Source organism: Plutella xylostella, chromosome 31 (assembly GCF_932276165.1).
Source record: "Plutella xylostella chromosome 31, ilPluXylo3.1, whole genome shotgun sequence".
In the NCBI taxonomy this organism is placed as follows: Eukaryota; Metazoa; Arthropoda; class Insecta; order Lepidoptera; family Plutellidae; genus Plutella; species Plutella xylostella.
Window position 1 is genome coordinate 6,095,894 of NC_064011.1, and position 21,681 is coordinate 6,117,574.

The window sequence follows — 21,681 nt, forward strand, 5'->3', positions numbered from 1 at the left end:
CTATAATCTTCTACTTACCTATTAGTGTAACTAGTGCTGGACATAGGCATCTCCCAAAGCGCCACAACACTCTATCCTCGGCCTCCCTCATCCATCCACAACCGGCTATCTGAGCCTCTTGTACGGGTTTTGTAATTTCTATTCTATTCTATTCTATTCTATTCTCTGTGGGGGTGTAAGTACCTGCACCTGGCTCTCTCGAATGGAACCGTTGTGCATATCCCCAAGGTCTAAACCTGCCTTCCTAAGCTTGGACCATTTCCCACCACGCTGGTCCACTGCGGATTGGTGGGTTCACACATCTAGATGTGCTAAATCTAGATATGCAGGTTTCCTCACGATGTTTTTCCTTCACCGTGGGTCAATTCAGACGTACCACAACCACACCACAGCCACAACCACGCGATGTGGTCGGGCGTATATTTTGTATTGACAATGAATAATCCAATTCACACGTGCCACATTTTGCCGTTGTTATCGACCACCTGTGTAATACGACCACATCGCAACCACATCGCAACGGCAACGCCGCCACGCGGCGGCAGCACCACGGCAACCTGTTTTCCATATTAACTGCACACGACGACGTGGTTACCACATCGCAATGACAGCGACAACGCAACCACATCGACATTTTGTCGCTGCCACAACGCAACTGCAAAAAGCCGCTGTCACACAATTCACACGTAACCACAGCTTGACCACATTTTGTCGCTGCGACGTGGTGTGGTTGTGGTACGTGTGAATTAACGCTAAGAGCGATGGTATATATTGTACTTAAATTCAGAAAAGAACTCATTGGTACATGTCAGCGCCGGGATTCGAACCCGCATCTCTGGCGTGAGAAGCGGGCGCTTACCCGACTGAGCTACCACCGCTTTGTAATTTACGAAAACGTTTTTTTTTTGTTTTTCTTCTGTCATCTTACTCCGCTGGCTCAGCGACCCAAAGTGAGTCTTCTTCTGTCATCTACAGTACAGTATTCTATTAAAAGTTTCGCGATAGTTTCCGCTAGAAGCGCCAATTTGTATGCGAGAATACGTAACCGTTTATAGTTTTCGACATACCATCAAACCTTCTAAGGGGCTTATATGTATCTGGGAGCGTCCCACCTTTGATAATTCAAGGTTGTCCGAATTCAAAATTGCCCGTTTCACTAACACTCGCCTGGTAAAGTTTATAAAGTCCTAACAGCCGTTACCAAAAATAGCTTTATTTCGTGTGTACAGGATGTCCCAGTTACGAGCGGCCACTCGGGTGACCTCAAAAGGGTACGAATGGAAAAAGGAAATAACTTATTATTTCCTGACGGACCCCCTTAAACTTGGGGCGGTTCCTTTGGAGTCCTGTAACACTGGTCTCCGTTGGGACGATAGTCCTGGGTACGATTCCCGCTTGGCCCACATATTTTTAAGCCCTGACGGAAAAAGTGGGGTGTTTTAAGCTAAACGTGTCTTTATGGTAGCTCTAAAATGACTGAACCGATTTTCGTTTGTTTTATTAGGGTCGTACGAATTTTCTTGGCCCTATTTCATAAAAATTGGTTCAGCAGTTCCAAATTTATCCGACTTTTAGTGTTGAATGTCGGGGGCTTTTATCAGCAGGGTTCATATTCATAATATACAAATAAAATGTATGTAGTTAAATATGTAATTAATTATAACCTAATAATTACAGTTATTTGAGACCATATGACATGGATCATATCGGAACGCACCGGTCTCGCGTTTCACTCGTATATTTACATCAGTGATAAGGCAACCTAATTCTAACTATAAACGCCGGCAATACACCTCTTATTTACATCTTTTTACCAAACATTTTGTTAATTTAATTTCAACACCCGAAACTGATGACAGATCTGGTGGACAGTCACCCTAATACACTCACGGGCAATGAAAGAGTTCCATAGACAATTGTAACAAATTACTCTTAACCCTAAGTTTTTCAGATTGACCTCATGAGTCACCAGTCACCTCCTCTTTTATGTCCTTTCGGCTAATAGTATGTACCACTTTTCCAACACCCTGTATGTTGTGTTCCCCAAGAGCCTTTAATATGGGTATCAGACAGTACCTATATCAACACTCAAGAACCGAGAAAAAGATATCTGTCCCGGCCGGGTATCGAACCCGGGACCTTCGGCACAGCAGTCATGGTCACTAACCAGCACAACACCATTCGGTTGTCAATGATGGCATCCAGTTACTTTTGGAAGTCTGACGCATTCGCTTTTACCACCCAATTTCCTCAGTCCTTGGCACCATTGAGGGTCAAGATTCAGTCCAGATAACATTATTTAGTTATGTGGCCCTTACCAGTGCAGCGAGCACAGGATTCGATACTATTTTCGAATCTACACGAAGGGTCACTTTTACCAAACGTTAAACGTATATAAAATAGTATTTAAATCAAATTTAAAATTCATTTTGTACTAACTGACAGACATATATGACAGGGTACTAAATACGTTTAGCGTTTGGTGTTATTCCACCTAACATGGAAAAAACAAAAATATAACTTTTGGAACTAAAAAAATTGCCTTACATTTTGACAATTGACGATACGCAACGTAAACGGAGGTTTCGAATCTTATAATCGCTGCACAGCACTAGAATACGTTGATTTCAAGCTAAAAACTCCTGTAATAGAAGCAATTAAGAGTTAATGTTGTAGACGGATTAAGGAGGTTAGGAGTCTCTGAATACATCCAAATACTCTGAATACATGACAAGGGGTCACTTTAGCATACGAAAAATAATGTTTCGAAGCGCAGCTGCTCTGACCACTGTGTTTCGTTACTAAGACATCTGTCGAAGAGCCGATAACCGATGGGGTAAACGTGTTCTGGAGTGGAGACCGCGACTAGGCAAACGTAGTGTGGGACGCCCTCCAGCTAGATGGGTTTTTTACAGCGCTAAAGCGGTTTTTTTAACAGTCAGAATATGTACTTCTCTGTGTAAAAAGTACTCGGGATTAGATCAATAACATATACTTACAAATATGAACGTCTTCCAAAATCTGACGGTCGATTTAAGTAGGTACCTAATATTATAATTATAACCAGGGAAAGGTTGATAAATTATTATACGTCATCTCCATATTAAATTCTTGACAAATGTATCAAAAGTCAACCAATCCTCCCTGGTTATGCTCTAACCCACTATGGAGAAATGGGCACTAACTGCCAGTTTCTATATCTCTATATATCCATAACTAACTACCAGTTATGGATATATACTTTACTTTCATACGATTTTGACATACTTAATTAAAAGTAACTATCTGTCAAAATCGTATGAAAGTAACTATCAGTTATAGATAGATAGAGTTATAGAAACTGGCAGTAAGTGTACTTAAGTACTCAGTGGCGTATGTTATATGATCTAAGTACATAATAAATAGGACTAGAATACCTAGCTAAATATCCATACGACAAAGACGAGTTACAAAGTAGGTATACCCACGAGGTAGGTATATACGTAAGTAACTACGTTAATTAGCTAGTGTGCCTAGATATTCACTTTCCATAGTCAATTTAATTCCAATGCTAGTGCCTAGACTACCAAGGGATATTAATAGAAACTGTTGCTTATGTTTTTCATTAGTTTTCTATTCACGTTTTACTCTTACTATACTCCAAGAGCCTTTATCCGCATAGGAACCAAGACTTACTAGACTCCATACGTAAATGATACATGTAAGAGATCACTCTTAGCGATAAGGCCGTCTATTTTATACGGACCTCATTGTCTGAAATAAACGATTTTTATTTTATATTTTATTTATTGGCAGGTCCAATGTACCCTTCAAACTGAGCACGAGAATGTCACTGATAAAATTCATCCCTGTAACTATGTATGTAGTAGGGCATACGTATATCGTCTAATAATATGTAGGTATTACTCTCAGTATGTAGGCTACTTGATAGAGGCTGTTTTCTAAACGGGCGGGCTGGAGGGCGTCCCACGACTTTTCTACATTTCCAATAACAGAAACCATTTCTTTATTTTCAGATACAATCAGCCACCGTGATGAGTCGCCGGTGACAGCCGCAAGATGGCTCTGAAACTGAAATACACTGACGAACACGGCATCCTACACATCGACATGAGTCCATCCTGCCCCTCGGACGACGCCGGAAACGGAAACGCGACGGAAACGTCAAAAACCGAAATCACAGACCCTAAATTCGACACCATAAACAATCGGTTCGGCCAGTACGACCTCTTTGGAGGGAAATATGACGTGCAAAGCGACAGTAGTGGGGACGGCGTGCAACGCTCGCTGTTTCGCAGCCGCTATAACAGTGTGGAAGAAGAGCTCGCCAATACGCCATACGCATTCACCACAGACAAATCTGTGCGGCTAAACAGCCTCAATAATAACTTCGATATCACAATCAAGTCGCGGCTAGACGACGCGTCGCCCTCAAAGGACATAGAAGACGATAGATTCTTCAACAGAAATGTAGACTACGATCTATTCGGCCCGCAAATCGATTTCCAAACCTCAATCAATACAGAACCCCCGGCTTTTACAGTGACACAATTAATTCACGCGCAGGATAGATACTTCGATTTGTCTTCCCGCGCAACGGTGACAGACGTCAAAAGTGACATTAACAGTGAGCCTGTGAATTTGAAAAGTGAGTTCGAAGTTCGAAGCGCGCCAAATTCGGCGCGGGACGCTAGGATTGTGCGAATAGTGGACAATAAAAACAGTGGTGAAGATGAGGCGTTTACAGTGCTGGCTGGAAAGAGTGTGAAAGCTGTGCAGGCTGTGGAACTAACTGCGAAGAGCCAGTCGTAAGTAATTGCACATTTTACCCACCTAATTGTAATGTGAGGGTTCAGTAGAAACGGTTGTGGAGTAGTTAATGCGACATGGTTGTAGTGCGTGCGCCGCGGTCGGTCAGATGGAACGTTGGTGCAATGGATGTAAATCATGTCAGCTTTTTTTTGTGCCACATAAGGTGCATATAAGTCACAGCATAACATTCATAACCTTCGATCCTTCAATCGGGGTAGAATATTAAAAAAAAAAACTATTTCCACAGGTATATTAGGTATGTGGATATGTTTCAAATAGATAACTCCAGGATATTGGAATCCTCACAGGAAATAGATAACACAAACATTAAAGATTACTGGAGAGCAATTTAATAAATATTTTAACATAAATATCTCTTCCGGCCAGGAGTCGAACCCTTACCATAGCAGTCAAGAGTCACTATACTACGCCATCCAATGTGCCTCTTTCCCATCACTACCTATCGATTATAAAATAAGACTACAGTTAACAAATTCAAAATGAACATCAACTATTTTTTTTGCACACTCATCTATTTAAATACAGTTGCTGTGGTTTGCTATATTTTATTTTTACACCTCATGTTTAATTCAGCTCATTACAATTGCGTATAATAAAGTATTATGTTATGGTCGTCTTACCTGAAATGATGTAATTTCGGTAACGTATGCGTTATGAAATTTTTGGTTTACGGTTTGCACTCTTGACTCCATTCTTTGCATTGTTTTGACTGAAAAAGAAAATCCACTATGCATACCTACTTAGGTAAACATTTTGATAATTTTTAGGGTTCTGTACCTCAAAAGGAAAAATGGAACTGACCCGTCTGTCTGTCACCACCCTCTCTCTCAGTGATTGGTTTCCGAAATATTAAGCTTCAAAGTGCTGCACTATTTTTTATTAGAGTAAACTGTTTCCCCCCCTCTTGGCTAAATGGTTAACCAAAGTTAGTCCAAAAAATAAAAAAAAACACGTAGTATGTAGTAAGTACATATATGACCAAATTAAAAGGAAAACTATCTAAGGTAAGTATTGCTTTACAAGTCTACGAGTAATAGTCAATATTGTGATTACAAACTTACGGTCTTATTCATAAAAAAACCTTAAAGTAGGTTTACTGAGCTCAATAGCTACGGAACACTTTAAGCCTATTTGAGGTTTCATAAAAATCTCTATTCATAATAGTTCCGTAAACCTTCAATAATTATAGTGATGCTAATAGATTTCACAGACCAAACATTTTGACATTTACCCTATTAATTTGCCGGTCTGACGAAACCATAAACAAAAATAGCGAAAACTTTCATTCATTTATCAATCTCTATTATCTATGTTAGCCACGGCGCGGCACTTAAAAAAGTTTACGTTGGCTTAAAGGCGCAGTGGCCAAGCCAAAACCCACAAAAAAAATAATTAAATTTTTACGTTACCATGGCAACTTATTTTCAGCAAATATTAACTCACAACAAATGTCAAATCGTCAATAAAGCAGAACAGCTGTTGACCGGCCGCCATATTTTTGTACAAGAGGAGGTTTACGGAAGGTATATAGTAGGGTCCAGCCAACTTTAGCATATCAAGGTTTTACGAATCAGTTGGAGAGTTCTTTAGCGCTATTGATCCTTTATGAATAAAGTTTTTTTGACATTTGCTTATAGCAGGCCTATAGGTCTCCCGTAACTTTTTATGAATAAGACCGTTAGATTAAGGGTCTGTTCCACAATGTCTGGTTAGTGGCTACCTGACGGATAAAATACATGCTGTCACTTTCTGTTATTATTTTTTAAGACAGTGACAGCATGTATTTTATCCGACAGGTAGCGACTAACCAGACATTGTGGAACAGGGGCTAAAAGTTGCAGAATTGACAATGACGTATGGCAAAATATAGGTTCAACTCCAAAGTTAAGTTTGTTTTTTGAGAGAGCTTTATCTTTGTACGGAGCCCTCAGTGCGCGAGTCGAACTCGCAATTGTCCGGTTTAATTTGTTCTAAGACTTATGATATTGGTCTGGACTTTTAACTATCTTAGGGGAGAAGTATATTTTTACAATCTAATTCACCTGTCATCTCGTTTCGACTTAAAACAAAACACGAGCACCTGGGTACTTGTGTTTAAGGTATTTATTTCTAGACTTTGCTCTTGGCAGAATTTATTAGTAGTTGTACTGCGTTCGAAGCATATAAATAAGTATTATTCGTTAGGCACTAAATTAATGTATTAGGCTAATTAAAAAAGGTTCTCATTCAGATTTTGATTCCGGTATTGTACCAACTTCCTAGTAGAGATCGCAATTACGTTTTTTTTTAAATAAGTAAGTATTTATTTCAGTTTCATTACGGGTAGGCCAAATAGGTAGGTATTAGTATAGGTCATAGCATAGGTCAAACTCATCTTTATAATTTCTTACCGTGAGAAAATAATGAATAGTTTAAATAGATAATCATAGGATTCTTACTATAAATTATCACTTTCTTTTAATTTATTAAATCTCTCATTTAATTTAAATACAGCTACTTCATAGGTACCTCAGTACCTAACTAGTTTCATAACCAGTTTTTCTTGTTACTTATTTAAAATTAACATGCTACTGACAGGTACAAGTAATTTTCATGTTTTTATGTAAACGAATTGTAACAAATTATATTATTTTCCATTTAATTAATGACTTTCCTGTAATTACACTCACGGGCTATGAAAAGGTTCCACTGAGAAAAACACCAAATTACTCCTAAACGGAAAAAGTTAGCTTTATCACGCCTTCTGCAACATTTAGGTATATTTAATAGAGCATAAGGATATTACCAACTAAAAACAATAATATTTTTTTCAAATTTTAAATTAAATGTTGGGAAAAATTGGCGTCGTTTGGTGTTGGCTTTTTGTGAGTGGAACTATTTCATTGCCCGTGAGTGTACTAATTGGGAAGGCAGAGGTATATTGCTGCACTTACTTTCTTAAATTAACATCTAAAGTTACTTGCTATTTTTTTTTAACTCGTTAACTAAAGTTGATCAGAATGAGTCACCAACGCAATGCTTTCTTACCCAATGTATCGAAACATCGGATAAGTATACTTAGTTATTAGATAATATAAATTGATAAAAAAATATAAAATCTATTGAACTACACTGATATCAATCTCCTAATATGGATGTTTCCTATTAGGCCAGACCACAAAACCACACAGAATAGATTTATTTAATTATTTGTGGGTGTTACTATTGGGTAATCGTTATTTTTAGTTCTTTCGGTATTAACCGACTATTAAGACTATTAAGTCTCTTGTATGGTTTATTGACCCGGTGGTCGAGAGAGTCAAGGGTTCAAATCCCGGTCGAGAAATACATTATTTGATTACAGAGGGCTAAAATGTGCTAGTTTCATAGAAAAATGTGAAGTACTTATGACTTTCTCATGTTTTGGTGATGATGAAGAAAAGAAGAGTAAGTACTTACTTAGTAAAATATAAGTAAGTACTTAATAATTAATATTAATTAAGTATAATATTTGCGGAAACTAAACTGTACAGGAATAATCTACACCTAAGTATGGTAAGTAGGTAGGTAAACAGTAGATATAATATATTTTATAATTAAACAATAAGCAAAAACAAGAAGTGAAAGATACAAGGTTACTAGCCGTAACATCCTTACTTATACACCTTATACCTACTAGGTATGCTACATACTAGACATACTAGATTCTGTCTACATTATGATGCTACAGTTAGGGCCAGTTTTTTAATCCCTACTTAACCATTGACCAAAGTCTTCCTCATTTAACCTTAGCCGCGGGCCGGGAGGGCGTCCCACACTACGCTCTGGTCAAGTACCTACGTAGTTTTGGAGAATTTTTAATACAAAGAAACGATCAAATATTTTCTTCATGTACTTACCTAGATGTGCCTTTAAATATTACAGTCAACTATTGTGTGAACAGATGTTTTTCCTTATTTAGACGTTAGTAGGTATCTAGGTACATAATAATAAAGCAGTTCTGTTTTTTTTCTGAAGTTTCGGATGACTACCTTAGAATAGATACTTCGTCACGCCCTATAGACTTAATTCAACAATTACTTACCTGCAAATCACTTTAAAACAATAATTTACTAGGTAGCTCTGAAGTTGTATCAACAAAACAATGATATTTCTTAAACTTTTAACCTCAGCCAAGGTTGGAATGAATGACAATACTTTTTGTTCTTTTGCCATGTTGTTTTTGCTTGTAATCTTGTGATTTCATGTAATTTTGGTATCATAACATTTACCTACCTACTTACTTGCTTGGTACCTAGTTAATGTATTTAAATAACGCGATACGTAAGTCACTGATGTCGAATCTGAAGGCAGAAATTCTAATTTTAGAGCTGTCAAAACCTTAATTTCTTTAATTAAAACTCGATTCTATGAATGTTCACGTAATTATTATTATTATTTAATTCTTTATTGCACAAATATAAAATAAATGTACAAAAGGTGGGCTAAGAGCATTTTCTACCAGCCGTAATTATGTATTTTTTAATCCTAATTTCTAAGGAACCCCATGGTTTAGATTTTTTAAATATGTTTCCCTCATATTAACCACTTTTTAGGGTTCCGTAGCCAAAATGGCAAAAACGGAACCCTTATAGTTTCGTCATGTCCGTCTGTCCGTCTGTCCGTCTGTCCGTCTGTCACAGCCGATTTACTCGGAAACTATAAGTACTACAGTGATGAAATTTGATGGGAATATGTGTTGTATGAACCGCTACAAAAATATGACACTAAATAGTAAAAAAAAGAATTGGGGGTGGGGCCCCCCATACATGTAACTGAGGGATGAAATTTTTTTTTTCGATGTACATACCCGTGTGGGTTATCAATGGAAAGGTCTTTTAAAATGATATAAAGTTTTCTAAAAAACATTTTTCTTAAAGTGAACGGTTTTTGAGATATCAGCTCTCAAAGTCGTAAAAAGTATGTCCCCCCCCCTCTATTTTTATAACTACGGGGTATAAAATTCTAAAAAAAATAGAGGTGATGCATGCTAATTAACTCTTTCAACGATTTTTGGTTTGATCAAAGTATCTCTTATAGTTTTTGAGATAGGTTGATTTAACTGTAATATTATATTTGCTGCTACGGAACCCTTTGTGCGCGAGCCCGACTCGCACTTGGCCGGTTTTTTATTTGCTAACTTACGCAAAGCGGGTCAGATTTGGCCATCTTTATAGTTTGAAATCGTAAAAATTAGAATTTTTGGCTTCAGAATAGGTAGCTACCTCTGAAGGATTACTCTAGTTTGACAAAAAAAAAACAAAGGAACGTCGAACGATTACGAATTTTTACTTTTGTTTTGTTTACTTATACTAAATACACCCGTTAAACCAAATTTTAAGTAAAAACCACCATTGTTTATCATTATTATTCATAGTCAAGGTAACTTCAAGGCTTTTCTTTTCAAGTGTAAGTAAGTAAGTAATGCTATTTTTTCTTATTCATTGTAACTTCTCTAGATGATTGATAGTCGCAAAAACTTCACCTAGTTTTGTTCAGTCGGAAGTTATTATAATGTCGCCTTTTTATTTCCGATGTTACGGTCACTTGATTTAAAGAGATAAGTAACTAGGTAAGTAGTTAGAAAAAAAGAAGGGATAGATGAATAAGTTTTATTGTATTTGTGTAACCTATCTTTTTTATTTTTTATTTATTTAAAGGAAAACTTACAGCTAGAGATATCAGTAAAAATAGCAAAGTATGAGACAGACAGCCAATTACAAGTTTCCACATGTAAGAAACAAAATATTGCCATTATGCCTAATAAGTTCTACTTATTTCAGTGAATAGTAATAAATAAAAGTAAAAAACATTAAAATAGCCTTAAATAATAACTTTACGTAACTATAAGTGAGATTACAAATAAATGAAGTGAATGTGCCTATTATACAAAATATCTATATAAATATCTACCTACTTAACAAATTTTGAGCTGAATTTGTCGGTCAGACAGAAGTATGCCATTTTAGGGTTACTAACAAATAAGTCAAGACCTGGGTATTCTCTGGTCAGGGAGTTAAATGATCGTGAGGCTCTTAAAAGAAATGAGTTCTGTCGGTAGTTTGTGTGAACTACTGGTACATGCAAATCTTTCTGTGACCATTGTGTTATTATATCAAATCCAATACCTAAGTACACACGGCAACGTCAAATGGTTGGCAGGGCACACTAACGTAGTGTATGTGTGCACACTAACGTGGCCTATGTGTGCATAAAAGCGGTTTACACACCAGTAACAAACCGCACACACACACACCAGCATAAACGAGTTTGCACGTAGGCAAACGCCCGAACACCAGCTGTGAAATAAACATATCAATCGGTCGTGTAATATAAATAGTTAGTTATAAAATTGACGTGAAGCCAAATTTCACTACCTGTGTCTATACACTTCGTAGCTCATTGGTAGAATGTTAGACTTATGAAACATAGGTCGTGTGTTCTAGTCCACTGTTGGGTATTTTTATTTTACTTAATTCTTTTATTTTACTTACTGTCTGATGTTTATTATGATTTAAAACTGCAAATTGAAAATTTTCCTTAATAATATAAACTAGAACTATGTTTTATAACGAAAAACAACAAAAACGTAACAACCTTAAAGCATGCTAATTAACTCTTTCAACGATTTTTGGTTTGATCAAAGTATCTCTTATAGTTTTTGAGATAGGTTGATTTAACTGTAATATTATATTTGCTGCTACGGAACCCTTTGTGCGCGAGCCCGACTCGCACTTGGCCGGTTTTTTATTTGCTAACTTACGCAAAGCGGGTCAGATTTGGCCATCTTTATAGTTTGAAATCGTAAAAATTAGAATTTTTGGCTTCAGAATAGGTAGCTACCTCTGAAGGATTACTCTAGTTTGACAAAAAAAAAACAAAGGAACGTCGAACGATTACGAATTTTTACTTTTGTTTTGTTTACTTATACTAAATACACCCGTTAAACCAAATTTTAAGTAAAAACCACCATTGTTTATCATTATTATTCATAGTCAAGGTAACTTCAAGGCTTTTCTTTTCAAGTGTAAGTAAGTAAGTAATGCTATTTTTTCTTATTCATTGTAACTTCTCTAGATGATTGATAGTCGCAAAAACTTCACCTAGTTTTGTTCAGTCGGAAGTTATTATAATGTCGCCTTTTTATTTCCGATGTTACGGTCACTTGATTTAAAGAGATAAGTAACTAGGTAAGTAGTTAGAAAAAAAGAAGGGATAGATGAATAAGTTTTATTGTATTTGTGTAACCTATCTTTTTTATTTTTTATTTATTTAAAGGAAAACTTACAGCTAGAGATATCAGTAAAAATAGCAAAGTATGAGACAGACAGCCAATTACAAGTTTCCACATGTAAGAAACAAAATATTGCCATTATGCCTAATAAGTTCTACTTATTTCAGTGAATAGTAATAAATAAAAGTAAAAAACATTAAAATAGCCTTAAATAATAACTTTACGTAACTATAAGTGAGATTACAAATAAATGAAGTGAATGTGCCTATTATACAAAATATCTATATAAATATCTACCTACTTAACAAATTTTGAGCTGAATTTGTCGGTCAGACAGAAGTATGCCATTTTAGGGTTACTAACAAATAAGTCAAGACCTGGGTATTCTCTGGTCAGGGAGTTAAATGATCGTGAGGCTCTTAAAAGAAATGAGTTCTGTCGGTAGTTTGTGTGAACTACTGGTACATGCAAATCTTTCTGTGACCATTGTGTTATTATATCAAATCCAATACCTAAGTACACACGGCAACGTCAAATGGTTGGCAGGGCACACTAACGTAGTGTATGTGTGTGTGTCGGCGACGTCGACGTCAACGTAATCATTTAGTTCTCGGCACCAACACACGGATATTGTAAACATGTAATTGTGCCAGTGACAATGATTCATTGTTTTTATGATATGAAGCAAAATTTTGCCGGGTAATGTAACAGATTGAATGGCTCAGTTGGTATGATACAAGACTGACTTAAGCCGAGACGGTGGTTCAAATCCCGATGAACCTTAATTATTCCTTTTTTGTTTTTTTTTATAGATTTAATTTATCTTTCAAGATGGTTAATAATAGTATTGTAGTATATACGAATAAAAGCAACACAGAAAGTAAATGAAACAAGTTACTATGCGTTAAAATTACCAAATTTTTAAAAATATTTTTTTTTAACTTTAAGGTTGTTACGTTTTTGTTGTTTTTCGTTATAAAACATAGTTCTAGTTTATATTATTAAGGAAAATTTTCAATTTGCAGTTTTAAATCATAATAAACATCAGACAGTAAGTAAAATAAAAGAATTAAGTAAAATAAAAATACCCAACAGTGGACTAGAACACACGACCTATGTTTCATAAGTCTAACATTCTACCAATGAGCTACGAAGTGTATAGACACAGGTAGTGAAATTTGGCTTCACGTCAATTTTATAACTAACTATTTATATTACACGACCGATTGATATGTTTATTTCACAGCTGGTGTTCGGGCGTTTGCCTACGTGCAAACTCGTTTATGCTGGTGTGTGTGTGTGCGGTTTGTTACTGGTGTGTAAACCGCTTTTATGCACACATAGGCCACGTTAGTGTGCACACATACACTACGTTCGTTAGTGTGCCCTGCCAACCATTTGACGTTGCCGTGTGTACTTAAGGGGTAATTTAACGATGTGCAAATTTACGGTGCGTTTTTTAATTCAATTTATTTCATACCTTCAGAAAGTCGTTTTCGTTTCACAAATTTTACCCGAGTTGTAGTTAGAACAACAAAAATTTAGCTCCGGCTTACTATACCTACCTAAGTCACTTATTTATCTTATTTATCACCCTGTACAATAAATGTATAATATATAATGTTTATATGGAATGTTGAGATGGAAGGATAGTAGTGATTATAAGGCTTTGATACAAAATCAAAAAAATCAAAAAATATATATTTAAACACCATAGAATTTAAAAAAGTTAGTAGAAGGTACAAACAAGGTAGGTATAAATTAGAGAGATTATAAATTATCGAAATTTGGTGGCTTCCACACTAGGCTCAGCCTGTGTCGTCGATGCCAGTGTACCTAGTTACAAGTAAAATGATTAACTAAGTACCTAGGTATGTGACACTTATAGAAAAAAAAACACACGCACTCACGCCTTGTACTAATGTACTCCCTTGCGGGGTAGGCAGAGGTGCATTGCTGCACCCACTTTTCGCCAGAGTGTTATGTTAGTCCCAATGTAATAGGGGGCGGGCCTATTGCCATTTTACGGACCCGAGAACAAATATCTGTGTTTAAACAAATATCTGCCCCAGCCGAGAATCGAACCCGGGACCATCGGCTCAGTAGTCAGGTCACTAACCACTACGCCATTCGGTCGTCTTATAGAACTTTTAAATCTAAATCTAATTTATATACATAATTGAACAAGTACTTAGGTACCTACTGAATACTGAATTTCTTAAGTACTTACTTTTCATTTCATAATAGTGGTAATAAAGAATAAAAACACTAACTGATAAACGTTTTGTGTACAAATACCTAGAGAACACAAGTAGTGGCCACCGAGCCATATCATTCCAGTCTGCCGCATTCGTTGCCTTCAATTTACAAACTGTCCACTCATTCGAGCCTTGTTTTTATAGACAAGATGCGAATTCGATTCAATTTAGGCTGCGTTCACAGCAGGCTAACTCGTCGAGTATACCTAAGGTGCGTGTGACGTTGAAAAAGTGAAGAGTGAGCGCATAACTATACCTATACATATACAGGATGTTGCAAAAAGGGTATACTAAGCCGAAACCTACATGTGCAGCATGGTACCTAACCTATATCTAAGCCCAAGTTTATAATTTTCCATAGAAACTATGTTGGTCACGTGACTTTTTTTACTATGGAGAATGAATATTTTTTTTCGCGAATATTGAAATTCTGATTTTATTTAGGGCTTAGATATAAGTAACATGCACATGTAGGTTTCGGCTTAGTATACCCTTTTTGCAACACCCTGTATATTTAGCAAACTGTGAACACTCGGCGTAAACCGAGGTATATCGTATATCTCAGTGGGAAGAACTCTGTTTAGTTGGCCTGGTCATATCTAAATAAAAACATACACTGACGGGCAATGAAAAGGTTCCACTGAGAAAAGCACCAAATTACTCCTAAACGGAAAGGCTAACTTCATGACGCCTTCTGCAACATTGAAGTGCATTTAACAGAGCATCAGGATAAGTATAACCAACTTAAAGCGGTAATATTTTGTTTAAATTTTAAATTAAATATTTGAAAAAATTGGGGTCGTTTAGTACCTACCTATCGGAATTTTGTGAGTGGAACTTTTTCATTGCCCGTGAGTGTAGTTAGAGAGGTGGCCGGTTGTGGCTGGATGAGGAAGATCTCATTATTAGGTACTTACAGAAAATATCAGCTTTAGGATTACCTACCTACACTATACGTAATATACCTACCTACTTACTTATTAAAGCTTTCAAAAGTTTGATTTAAACGACTTTTCGATCAAATATTTCTAGGAATCTAAATGCTTACCCAGAAAATATAGACAAACGTGAAATGCACTAGCCTAAATTAACTTAAATTTAATGAGTACGTTAGATAACAAACTATTAGAAAGCAGTGTTTGTTTGTATGTCGACGCAATACCTCAGATGTGGACGCAGCGACTGTGAAATTAGTGTTAAATAGAAGCCGAGAAAGATGCCGGGTTCGATTCCTGTCTGGGGCTGTCCGCGTATCACTTCCTTTTTTAAGGCTACGGGGAAAATAAAATAAATAAAGTGTGTACAAATAAATAATATTCTATCTTTCTATCTAAATAAACACTCCCTGTACTACCACAAAAATCTTTAAACACTGTTTAACGAGTGTTTAAAACGAAATTTGACCGATTTCGTAGGCGTTTGACAGCGGTAAACACCTATTAAATACTGTCTAAGTTTTTGTGATAATGATAATTGATAATCCCCTCCTAGTGTCTGCTTGTAAATAAAAAACTAGGAAGTTTGTGCAAACAAAGCAGGTGCTTTCCAAATTTGTAAAAAAGCATGGTAACTACTGTATTAAACGCACGTTAGTACCTACGACGACCGAATGGCGTAGTGGTTAGTGACCCTGACTACTGAGCCGATGGTCCCGGGTTCGATTCCCGGCTGGGGCAGATATTTGTTTAAACACAGATATTTGTTCTCGGGTCTTGGATGTGCCCGTAAAATGGCAATAGGCCCGCCCCCTATTACATTGGGACTAACATAACACTCTGGCGAAAAGTGGGTGCAGCAATGCACCTCTGCCTACCCCGCAAGGAAGTACATTAGTACAAGGCGTGAGTGCGTGTTTTTTTTTTTTTGTTAGTACCTATTTATGTATGGGTGTTTGTTGTTTTTTCACCTATAATGGCTATAAATATCTTCTAGGCAGATTTGGATACAATTGTTAGGTCTGCTTACAGCTGATACTCTTAACATACTTGTCTGTTTGTCATCGACCGAATTTATTATAAAACAAACAATAATAATGAATATTTGACTATAGGTAAAAGTAAGTAAGTACTTACTTAGTTTCATTACCATAGAAGTTGTCTTATTCACACTACCTTCATACATACTCCCCCACTCTATATTTCAAATCATCTTCGTCCACCCACATCATAATTTCACAACACTAGCAAAATCAAAAGATCATAGTTTTCTGGAACAAAAGTGATTTAGTAAGAACCTCCATTCATTGTTGTAAAGATATTAGACATGCCTGTTGCCTGCCCACCACTCGTCAAATATAATTACTTAAATACCTCTAGATGTGTTGAAATGCATAATGATTAATTCAAGATAAGCTTTGTAATTTGAATCACTGATTTGGAGTTTATTAATGTGTAGTTATACTTAGTTAGAAATTAATACGTTACTTAGGTACCACCCTGCAGTAAAATTATTTGATACCTATATGTATAGTCATCGTAAAAAAATTACCTAAAGTATATGAATTGAACAACAATTGAATTATATTCTTCTAACTTATCTTTCACCCATCAAACTTTTTAAGGTACCACGATAGGATTTTTGGCTGTAGTGTACAACATGCCAATCAATGAATAGAAGCGTTAGTTTAAGTACATAGTTATGAGCTTATATTACTTATACTTACTATACAACTATTAGACGACCGAATGGCGTAGTGGTTAGTGACCCTGACTACTGAGCCGATGGTCCCGGGTTCGATTCCCGGCTGGGCCAGATATTTGTTTAAACACAGATATTTGTTCTCGGGTCTTGGATGTGCCCGTAAAATGGCAATAGGCCCGCCCCCTATTACATTGGGACTAACATAACACTCTGGCCAAAAGTGGGTGCAGCAATGCACCTCTGCCTACCCCGCAAGGGAGTACATTAGTACACTTGTCCAAAATTTATAATGCACATGCAGATCTTGCACATCTGAATCATTAAATCGTAAGAACCTTAAAAAAACACTTGCATTTCGCACCTTGTTAGAAAGAAATAGGAGTCAATATCATGTGTCACATAATCGAAAACAACCGATCTGTCAAAGATTTCTATGCGCATTATAAATTTTGGAGCACTGTACAAGGCGTGAGTGCGTGTTTTGTGTGTGTGTTTTTTTAGGGTTCCGTAGCCAAAATGGCAAAAACGGAACCCTTATAGTTTCGTCATGTCCGTCTGTCCGTCTGTCCGTCTGTCACAGCCGATTTACTCGGAAACTATAAGTACTACAGTGATGAAATTTGATGGGAATATGTGTTGTATGAACCGCTACAAAAATATGACACTAAATAGTAAAAAAAAGAATTGGGGGTGGGGCCCCCCATACATGTAACTGAGGGATGAAATTTTTTTTTTCGATGTACATACCCGTGTGGGGTATCAATGGAAAGGTCTTTTAAAATGATATAAAGTTTTCTAAAAAACATTTTTCTTAAAGTGAACGGTTTTTGAGATATCAGCTCTCAAAGTCGTAAAAAGTATGTCCCCCCCCCCTCTATTTTTATAACTACGGGGTATAAAATTCTAAAAAAAATAGAGGTGATGCATGCTAATTAACTCTTTCAACGATTTTTGGTTTGATCAAAGTATCTCTTATAGTTTTTGAGATAGGTTGATTTAACTGTAATTTTGCTGCTACGGAACCCTTTGTGCGCGAGCCCGACTCGCACTTGGCCGGTTTTTTTTACTTACTATACACTCACCCACTCACAAATTTCTGACAACAATTTTTTCAAACTTTTAATTTTAAATTTTAACTAAATAATACCGTTTTTATTTGGTAATATCCCAATCCTCTGTTAAATGTACTTCAATGCTGCAGAAGACGTCATTAAGCTAGCCTTTTCCGTTTAGGAGTAATTTGGTGCTTTTCTCAGTGGAACCTTTTCATTGCCCGTGAGTGTTGTGATTAAATGATTAAGTATAATATCTTAATCATTTAATAAACTCTGTAATGTAATTTCATTAGATACCGCAACACCAACCACGCAGGTATTCTAACCTTCTCATAGAAAGATATCACAAATTATAAACCGCAAAACATTCCACTTTTACTTAGAAAACTTCACTTTTCTATTCTCTGGTCGGTTTTCTTCAGCGGTTATGTTGGTGTCTCCGAATTTGGTTTCTTTTCTGCAGCAGTTGCGCGTTAGTCTCCCGAGGACTCCGCATTGGCTACAGAACAGTACTTGCCTGCCCCGGCATTCCTTGTGTGAGTGGCCTGCTTTGCCGCAGTTCCAACAGCACGTGGTCTTGTCGTATTTTTCGTGTATTTTACGCGGTTCTGGTGATCTTTCTGGGTAGGTTTTCGGTGTCTGGCGGTGTCGGTCTGGTTGGTTGTTCCACTGTTGAGATGAGGATTCTTCTGTGATCTGCTCGTACTCGGCTGCCTGTCTAATTAATTCCCCGAGGCTCGTGAAGTCTTGCTTCTTGATGTAGTACATGTAACTCGCGTTCATGTTCTCGTATATTCTTTCTTCTTTTTCTGTTTTGGTCATTTTCCCATATCTTCTCATCAGGGTTTGTATGTCGGTCAGGTAGTTGACGAACGATTCACGGTGATGTTGTTTGCGTGCGATGATCATCTCGAGCAGGTTCTTCTCGTATCCCGCCGGGTAGTAGAATAGTTTGAAGTCTTTTAGGAAGTCTTCCCACTTGTCCCAGGTGTCGGAATTGTTTCTATACCATAATAACGGTTTTCCTCTCAGCACTTTCGGTAGTACCTGGAGTAATCGGTCCTGCGGAACGTCACCTGATGACGTCAGTTCATCCAAACGCTCGATGAACTCAACCGGGTCGCATGCGGTGTCGAACGATATATTCCATTCCCTCACGATGGACGACAGGTTCAGCTGGCTCGTGGTTTTGGTCTGGTCTTCGGATGTCATCTCGAAGGTCTCCTCCTCTTCTTCTCTGGTGTGGTCGGCTAGCTGTTTTCTTAGTTTGTCTACGGTTAAATTTACGGTCGGTAGCTTCCTTTCCTTGCTCTCCCTTATTAATTCCTCTTTACTAAGGTTATAAATCCAAGGAGTTGGCATTTGATTTTATACAGGTAGGTATATTTATCTATTATAAAACGGGGCCAGTTTGTAATCGGTTACGAAAAATTTAATAAAAATGACCAACAAAAATTTTTGTTCTTTACTTTTGAATTGTAATTTTTGTTAAACGGGGTCGGTCGGTCGGTTGTCGGTCTATTTTTAGAATGATTGCGGGTAGGTAGTTAAATTGAACGGTAAGTCGTTCGGTTTGTTATTTCTATTGATTTACGTGTTATTACGGGGGGCTAATAATATTAGATCTTGACGAAAATAAGTGGATTTTTACGTTGGGCGCCAATGTAATGTAGCAGTTCAGCTGGAGCGGGTCTGGACCACCGGGGAGCGACCCCTGGGTGAATCGACCTCTCTGGCCTCCCCCGAGAGTAGGGGTTGGATGCTATATTAAATATGTACTTACCCTAATGACTACTGGTTTCCTAGTGCTTAGGGCTGGTACTGAATGTCTCTCGAATGGTGTATACCGGGAAGCGGTCCTAGGCTAGCTCAAGTCGGTGCCGGGCCTCTGAAGGAGTCTCCGGTCACCCTGGGGGATTATAATATGACCGTGAAGCGGTCCTAGCTATTCTATCCTTATTCCTGAGGCCCCTGGAGGGAAATAACCTCGGTAGGTGTACGGGATGGAAATGAACAACACGGATTACAATATACAACAATTAGGCGGGACTGGCTCCGCTTTATTTACAATAATAACTTATATATCTAGTACTTACAGCTTGTAACTATGTATTCACCACACAAATGCACAAATAAGGATATTTATTAAGTATCTAACTATTTAAACAGGGCCCTGAAGGGGCAAACGCGGATTTGTAACAAATAGTAGGGAAGGATAAAGGGTACAGGGTCTTGGGCTAATAATCGCAGCCGCGCCAGAAGCCTCAGTCGCATCGAGGGGGGAACCAAGCTGCGCCTTTTGAGACAGATCGTCGCGACGCGGGATATAGATACATAAATACAATAAGGGTGAGTGGGAAGGAAGCACGGGATAGGAGCTGATCAAACGCCGGAGCTGGAGTTGACGAATGGTGCCGGAGCGGCGGTCTTGCGGTGCTTTATAGGTGCGGCGGCCGTGCCGTCCCGCTTCCCCTCTGGTCCCCCGGAGTGGTCTGTGCGGTGCCCCACCCCGCGGCGTTCTTGTTGTTGGCTCGGAGATGCGGGTAGGTGTGTTGGACGTTGTTGTAACGACTTCGTTACAAAGTCTTGCACCACAACTACCTATATATTCCTATTTTTTTAATTTATACAACTCTCTTCCATCCAAAGGTTGTCTGGTAGAGATTGCTATAAGCAATAAGGCCGCCTTTTTGTACTGTTCTTATTTTTAAGATTTATTTTGTAGTGTTTCTTTTTTTTGGTGCAAATAAAGAGGATTGTATTGTATTGTATTGTGAAGTCGAAGTGGATAACCATGAAGAAACTTAATATTGTTACAAGATTGACATAGCTAGCTACATGGGATAATAATATAGATAGGTCAACAGGCCGCCTTATCGATAAAAGCGATCTCTTCCAGGCAACCTTTTGTGGACGTTTGACTAATTGGAATACATTAAGGTAGTCGTACACGTATATTAAAATTTTAATAAATTTAGTTATTAACTAAGTTTAGCATCAAAATAACCTAGTCCTAGGTTACCTAGGTATGTTCTTAATCTAGCTACTTCCGATAGTGATCTGACAGGATGTGTTAGACCGCTATGTAAATTGCAAGAGAGTAAGAAAATTGCTTTTCCTATGCTAATTATATTTACATTTTACATACGTGAACACAACCATACCTACCGCTACCGGTAGCTCATTAAATGTTTTCTACTAGACCTTTTAAAGCTAGGTTGATACTTGACACCTATCGGTATCGTATACATATCGGACTCAACGGATTTTCATAAATGTGTAAAGGAAATGCGTCGGCAATGCCGATGAAGTGGACGCACTTGTGTGAAATTCTATACAAAGAATACTGAATGCGATGCGTCCGTTGTGTACGATGCCGACAGATGGACGCTTATACGTTTTTTCACGAGGAAAGACATCTGACAGGACCCGTATTACATTCTAATAAGGGTAGTTTTTGTTTGTATCAGATGACTTTCCCCGTGAAACAAGGTATACCTTTTAATACTTATGAGCCAGCATCGAAAAGAATCCTTACTACCTTAATATTAACTATAGGTAAATGCGAAAGTAATTGTGTCTGTCTGTCTGCCTGTTACAAGCAAAAACTACTGAACGGATTTCAGTAGTTTTTGCTATTGCA

At 37.5% G+C, this 21,681-nt stretch overlaps 1 protein-coding gene across 1 annotated transcript in view; it reads left to right on the forward strand.

The window, feature by feature from the left end:
- Positions 1-21,681, forward strand: part of LOC105381273 (protein stum) — a 61,115-nt gene that overhangs the window by 4,668 nt on the left and 34,766 nt on the right. The window contains exon 2 of the mRNA XM_038114515.2: positions 4,017-4,808. Within this exon, the coding sequence (XP_037970443.2) occupies positions 4,060-4,808 (749 nt within the window). The 5' untranslated portion in view covers positions 4,017-4,059. The remainder of the gene's footprint in view (positions 1-4,016; positions 4,809-21,681) is intronic.